At 34.7% G+C, this 7,429-nt stretch overlaps 2 protein-coding genes across 3 annotated transcripts in view; one reads left to right on the plus strand and one right to left on the minus strand.

Moving 5' to 3' along the window:
- The window catches only part of LOC104815087 (endoribonuclease Dicer homolog 3), a 7,828-nt gene extending 5,785 nt beyond the window's left edge, over window positions 1-2,043 (minus strand). Inside the window, exons 1-5 of one of the 2 annotated variants that reach the window (XM_010543400.2) lie at window positions 1,589-2,043; window positions 1,268-1,457; window positions 851-964; window positions 208-342; window positions 37-106 (exon numbers count right to left, since the gene is read on the minus strand). In XM_010543400.2, coding sequence (XP_010541702.1) covers window positions 37-106; window positions 208-342; window positions 851-964; window positions 1,268-1,457; window positions 1,589-1,773 — 694 coding nt within the window. In that variant the 5' untranslated portion in view covers window positions 1,774-2,043. Of the gene's footprint in view, window positions 1-36; window positions 107-207; window positions 343-850; window positions 965-1,267; window positions 1,458-1,588 lie in introns of those variants that run through there. The other variant, XM_010543401.1, reaches the window with a different exon arrangement.
- An 818-nt stretch (window positions 2,044-2,861) lies between these two features.
- LOC104815088 (endoglucanase 16) lies at window positions 2,862-5,886 on the plus strand. Its single transcript, XM_010543402.2, has 7 exons — window positions 2,862-3,323; window positions 3,414-3,827; window positions 3,957-4,034; window positions 4,153-4,302; window positions 4,761-4,869; window positions 4,992-5,155; window positions 5,319-5,886. The coding sequence occupies exons 1-7, from the start codon at window positions 3,060-3,062 to the stop codon at window positions 5,637-5,639; spliced, it is 1,500 nt and encodes a 499-aa protein (XP_010541704.1). The 5' UTR covers window positions 2,862-3,059; the 3' UTR covers window positions 5,640-5,886.
- Window positions 5,887-7,429: the final 1,543 nt, after the last annotated feature.

The raw sequence follows: 7,429 nt of genomic DNA on the forward strand, positions 1-7,429 counted from the left end.
GCGGTGTGGGTGGGGGGGGGGGGGGGAATCTCATGCCTTTTCTATCGACGGAAGAAGCAGTCAATCCAAATATCTTCGGTTTGTCAGTGGATTTGCGATAAAATTCCTTCGTGAAAATGGGAAACGTTATAGTTTGTTATCTGTCTACAGACAAGAATAAAACAAAAATTCAAATGGTCATCTCATTACACATATATGATTACAGACCTTCATTATTTTTGCATATGGATGATTCCCAGTGGCAAGGTGGCATTCATCTATAACTACAAGGCATACCATATGTAGTTTCAGGTATGAATTTCTAAGGGCCTCTGAAAATATCTGAGGAGTCATAACTAGAACCTGAACCAGAAGAACATGGTAACAGTGTAGATCACGGTCAAATAACAAAAACCTAAAACCACAGAGAGAAGACGGATGTGAATACAGACAGAAGGAATAATGTGATAACACAAACCATCCATGTTTTGGTAAAGCTTCATCAAAACATTCAGTAACATACTATGCAGCTAAGCTGCGTGCTGTGAAAGAGCCACCACTTTAACAGACTGGTGATGGTTTCCAGTGTCATATACAGCCATTAACTAATGAAAATTGAAGTATCGAAATGCATACTACACAACTATTTAGTTTCTTGTGAAATCTCAATATCCACAAACGACATGCAGATATATCTTCTGATGCACGCATTCACAGGAAGTAACCGATTTTTCTTTTTTGGCATAGACCTACTCAGTAAAACCTAAGAGAGACTTAGTTGGAGGAAACAGCGAAAACAATGCTCAAAAAAACCGGAACATAAACTGGTAGTTCAATACTAACGCAAAGACATCGAACATGCAGAACTTACATCGTGCTCGTTTACTTCCTTTTCCCAATGCTCCAACGTCCATTTGTCAACTCCTCTGCCTCCATAGTAATTCTCGACCTCCAGGTTTGAGTACAGTTTGATATCACGGCAATGCTAAACCCATGAAGAATCAAAATCGAAACCCAGTGAGCTCCATGATGGTAGTAAAACTGCCTTACACAGTTGAGGCTCTTCAGCCAGAGACTAGTCAAAGCTTAGTCAATTCATTTTCAAACTATATATATAACACCAAGAAAGATTCATTTTTTAAGCAATAAACCGGGAACCATTCAACAATTCATACCCAATAACGAAGAACCATAGACTAAGCGAAACGGAATTCAGAGAACAGAATGAACTGGAATTCTGTGACGGTATGATAAGATGAGCAATGTTAAATTTGGATGAAAGAATTGCCTGTTTCACAAGACTGACGCTCGGTGCCAAGAATATGACAAGTCTTCTGGATCTGAAATCGTCAGAAGATTTGACAGTGAGGCACATGTCCCTGATCAGCATAATGGCTACAACTGTCTTCCCTGTTCCTGTCTCCATAACAGCGATCGTGTTCCTCTCCCTTGCAACCTCGTACACTTTCGTCTCATAACTACGAAACAAAAACCAGAGAATAAAAGACAGCTTTAACGCACTAGCGTCAAAACTAAGCACAAAAATCGGAAACCCAGAAAGATCATAAGACCCAAAATCAAGCAGGAGAGGAGGGAAAGACGAACAGACCCACTGGGGTTGATTATCAGAGGAGTAGAAGAAGAGGAAACTCTCTTGGCAGAGGGAGGATCAGGACCGTCCATTAGACGATCGGGAGGTTGATCACCGTCGATTTCACAGATTTTTCTCTTGAGAAGATTAGCCCTTTCTCCTCGTTGTTCTTCCTTTTCCTCTGTCTCCGCCGCGGAATGCATGATGATCTATTTGACGCAAACCCAGAAAAACCCAAACCCGCGATCTAAAATAACGAAAGAGAGCCCGAAACGAACCAAAGAACAGTGAAAGGGACGGAATTTCTGGAGATTCTATGCTCTCTCGGTCGATTCAAATACCCAGACTAAGTACAGTGTCTTTGCTACTGCATAAAGTGGGTTGTTCATCGATTTCCCGTGGGAATTTTATTTATTAAACAAAAACTTTTTTTTTATTCCATGGAAAGAAATTCTCCCACTCCGGATTCCAAAAGTGCAAAATTGTGGAAATACTCAGAGAAAATATCGTACGACGCAGATTTTTTGCTCGTGTACTGGAGCAGAGGTTTGACCTCACGCGCGATCCAAGCGCGTGAATATTGGTGACCTGCTGCATCTGTACTCTGGGCCTCTGGCCATCATTCTGCGCTCTTCAGTTTGATATATTTCCCATGAAAAAAAAATCAATAAAAAAAAGCGGAGAAACATAAATATAAACAATGAGGTTAAAAAGGTTTAGAGGCGTTATTTATAGAGATTTAGACAATTGAAACTTATTAGTATTACAAAAATTAAATCTATGATTTAAAATAAGAAATATAAACTTTAAAAATAAATAATAGAGAAATATAAATTTGAAGAATAAATAATTAAATTTTGAGTGTCCACCTTTTTTTTTCTTTGAACCCATTTAACACAAGCGAACCGATTTAACAATCAACCACATTGATGGGCGAGACATAGTTTTTCCAGGGGTACAAAATAATATTCATCTAAATTTGTTGCAATAAAAATGCAATTTACTAACATATTTTCAACAGTACGGGTTACGTATATTCTAAAAATATTTCGCACACAAAAAAACAAAGAGAATATTTGGAAAAAAAAAATTGTACGGGCAAGAGACTAAATTCATAGTATCCGTAGAAATTGAAGCCATAAGGGCAACAAACAAAATGATCTAAATAAATTTTTTTAAAAGAAAAAACCCGAAACCAACAATCCTATTATGGTCGTCGTCAAGTTTAGTAAATCTATACTTAACCTTTTGCAAGATTCCTAATATAAAATTCCCCTTTAATCATAAATTACTAACCATAAAAAGAAGGCAAAAACAACAAACAAAAAAAAAACGAAAAGCATGCAATTGTTTTTCGTTTTCCGTTGAAACAAAGAAAGAAACCCTTTATATAAGACTTAGAAGCCGACAAAACTATTATAGACTTCAAAAACTTTTGTCCTTAATTAACAAAGAAGATTTGGTGGGGTTTTTTTTCTTTCTTTTTTTAATGATGGGTTTTGTGAAAAAGATGGGTAGTGGTAATGGGAGAATATCATCATCATCATCATCAAGAAGAAGAGTTGTGGTGGTGATGGCATGGATGGGCGTGTTAGGGTTGATGGGTGTAAATGCTACCAACTCCATAAACTACAAAGAAGCTCTCACCAAATCTCTCATTTTCTTGGAGGCTCAAAGATCCGGAAAGCTCCCCCCCACCAACCGTGTTCCTTGGAGAGGGGATTCCGCCCTCGACGACGGGAAACTCGCTAATGTATATACGTTTTTCTCATTATATATATACACTAGGATACAAGAATTAATTAAAGCATTGATGAAAATGATGAAATGCGTATATATATAGGTGGATCTTGAAGGAGGGTACTATGATGCGGGGGATAACGTGAAATATGGACTGCCGATGGCGTTCACGGTGACAACGTTGGCATGGTCCACCATTTTCTACGAGAAGGAACTCCGTGCCACCGGAGAACTCGAGAATGCTCGTTCTGCTATCCGTTGGGGCACTGATTATTTCCTCAAATGTGCTTCCCGCAGAAACCGCCTCTACGTTCAGGTGGGTGACCCTAATATGGACCATCAATGTTGGGCAAGGCCGGAAAACATGAAGACGCCGAGGACCGTCTTGAAGATCGACGACAAAGAACCCGGCACTGAGATCGCGGCCGAGACAGCCGCCGCTATGGCCGCCGCCTCCATCGTCTTCCGCCACGTGGACCACAAGTACTCTCGCCGACTCCTCAACAAAGCCAAATTGGTATATATATGAATCACGTATATATATTTATATATGTTTGTTTTGTGATGGAGAATATGTACGTATATATATATATAAGCATATACAGCTAATTATTAGACGCTGAATAATGAGTTTATTGAATTTCAGCTTTTCAAGTTTGCGAAGAGCCACAAGGGCACATATGATGGAGAGTGCCCCTTCTACTGCTCCAACTCTGGCTATAATGTAAGATTTATTGTCCATATCTATTTATTTTGGATTGAGATCTTAATTATGGAAAACAAAAATCGAATGATAAATGTGAGAATTTTGTGACGATATATATACAAATATATGTGTGAAGGACGAGTTGTTGTGGGCGGCGACGTGGCTATACAAGGCAACGAGACAGCAAGTGTACCTAAGCTACATCAAGTTTGAAGCCATCAGTGGATATGTCGCCGAGTTTAGTTGGGACCTCAAATACGCCGGCGCTCAAATTCTCATCGTTAAGGTACCATTAATTATTCATGATCTTTTTCCTATACACATTGGATGTTATAATTAATGATATGCACATGCATGACTTAATATGATCTATAATTGGAGTTGGATACTGGCGGGTTTTAACATAAATATACACGTGTTTATCAAATCATATCGAAATTATGTTCATATTAGTTCATCACATTTTCCATAATAATATATAAAGTTACAAAATCCAATTTTAAATCACATTTCTTACGAATATTTGCCAAATATTCCAACAGATACATCGTGTTATGGATTAGGGTTACAATATGTTGAGAGGAAGTAGGATTGTTAAAACTATAGTTTCCATAGTTATATAAACACATCGATCGATAATATATTGAACTAAATAATCTTATATATATATATATATATATAATATTTTCGTATGTTAATGATGATCATAATAATGTTGGGGCTAATGTACACGAATGCATGCAGATGATGTTCGAAGGCATAAAAGGTCTGGACATATACAAACAACAAGCCGACAGTTTCATCTGCTCCAATCTCCCCGGCAGTCCTTTCCACCAAGTTTACACCACCCCAGGTTTTGCCCTAATTAAACCCAATTAATTAATTAATGCAATACACACAATATAACACAGTTTTGATTTGGTTCTTATATATATTTATATTTACATGTGTTTTTTTTTTAATTAATTGAATAAGGTGGTATGATTCATTTGAGGGATGGGGCCAACACTCAGTACGTCACGGCCGCCGCGTTTTTGTTCCAAGTCTACGCCGATTTGCTTCAGAAACACAACCAAAAGATTTCCTGCCAGAACCAACTGTTCGATTCAACTCACCTCATGGCTTTCGCCAAGAAACAGGTATATATATATATATATATATAAATAATTAAGAATTAACCCAATCAAATCACAACTATTAAAGTAATTAATTATGCTGAGCATGTTTCAAATCCATCAAGATCAATGCAACAACACGCATGATTATAATATCTTTTTATATATATATAATTGTTATATCCAGATTGATTACATACTCGGAAACAATCCAAGAGGAAGATCGTACATGGTGGGATTCGGGCCGAACCCGCCTCAGCAAGCCCACCACAGAGGAGCATCGGTTCCCATGGCTGAAGCGAATTCGCCACTAAGCTGCCCGCTGAGCTTCATGAAGTGGTACAACAAGAACCGACCAAACGCTAATGAGCTCACCGGAGCAATCTTGGGAGGTCCCGACCGCCAAGACAACTTCCAAGATTTCCGGTGGACTTCTGTCTATACTGAGCCATGCACTTACATCAACTCCATCGCCGTCGGCGTTTTGGCCAAGCTCGCGGCGGCGTAAAGCCGCGTTTGATCGTTAAACGCGTGCTTTTTAGGGTTTTTTTTCCTTCTCGACGTGCATGTGGCTGGCCATGCAACGTGATACTATACTTGGATGTCATTTTGTAGGGAGGTTCCGCAATATTTTTTCAAAAGAAAAAATCACTTGAAGAAAATATTTGACGGGGTTAAGAATTAAAACCCGAGTAACTGTACGATGGTTTAATGAAATGAAAATATCCGAGTAAATCTTGTATACTTTGGTTCCATTGATTGTAAAGCTTCTCATCATCCCGTGAAGAGAGCGAGAGAGATCCATAGTGAAAAAACTAAAGGTGATACATTTTTATAAATATGGAAATCTTATAAAAAAAAATCTCAATTCTACTCAAATTATACCGTCGACAATTCTACTCAAATTATTTGAAATTGTTTTATACACAAATTTTAACCCAACTTAACAATCTTTATTCGAAAATAAGTTCATATTCAGTTTTTAACGACGTTATCCATGGGTAGGAAGTTGATTTCAATTTCAAAAGTTGAGGTATTTAATTTTTTGATACATTTTAATATTTGGTATGTATTTATCAAATTAAAAATTGATGTATTTTTTGACACATTTTGTAAAATGTAGATATTTTTTTTGAGTTTTCCCGATATAAATATATATAATTATTCGGTTATTATTATTATTATTATTATTATTATTATTATTATTATTATTATTATTATTATTATTATTATTATTTCATATTCGTTATTTTTTAAAAGAGTTTGTTTCATGTATTGAAATTGAGAGGTTACTATTAATTAGTATTAGAAAATATCCCGCGCGCATCGCGTAGACTAAAAATACATATACATTTTAAAACATTTATTATTAATTTTTATCAAATATAATATATTTTATTTTTATTTATAATTTATATCTTTAAATAATTATTTATAAGTTTCAAAATAATGTTATTGTATTTTTATTGAACACAAATTGTGAATAGTTTCTTTATCTATATTTTTATGGATAATATATAGAATCATAGTTGTATTGGGGAACGCGAGAATAATAATTTTAGAAACCAATTTTTAATTTAAATAAATATGAGTTGAATCTTTATTTACTTGAGTCTTTTTTAATTCGATTTATATTTTATTAAATTTATTTCTTATTGTTTTTATCATCTTAATTTTATTTATTTGATTATCCACGATCCATTCTGAGATATGTGATAAATGAATTGAATTAGTTTCTAATATGTGAAAGATTTATCATCGTGTCATTAATTATCCATGATAGAAATTGAAAAATCAAATAGAATGTCATTTACCATAACTACACAGATTCTAATAAGACTTATCCCGAATGACTTTTTAATAACATTATACATTTTTAAACCCTATTTTATAAGTTTTTGACAAATCTTCAAAAAACAAAAACTCAGTGATATCTAGAAAATCCTAACTAACTAAAACTAATATTTTTGCCTTAATAGTTTATTTGAGTTTTGTTAGATACATTTTAAATACAATAAAATTAATATAAATGTCAGTAGAATAAAAAATATTATCAGTAGCAATAATCCATAGACAAATAAAATACTCTAGTACAATTTAGTTTTCTTTTAATTCATTTAAATTATAGGTTAACTTTCGTGATTCGAAAATTTTTAAAATTAGGATTTAATTTTTTGTGCTGGAAATATATTTTTTTTAGTAAAATCAAACCCTTAAACATAGTATCTATATTTTTAGATTTTTTTGGTAGATTCAATAGTTTTATAGCTAAATATTATTTTTATAATATATATATAT

The sequence above is a fragment of the Tarenaya hassleriana genome, unplaced genomic scaffold (genome assembly GCF_000463585.1).
Source record: "Tarenaya hassleriana unplaced genomic scaffold, ASM46358v1 Cleome22, whole genome shotgun sequence".
NCBI classification, from domain to species: domain Eukaryota; kingdom Viridiplantae; phylum Streptophyta; class Magnoliopsida; order Brassicales; family Cleomaceae; genus Tarenaya; species Tarenaya hassleriana.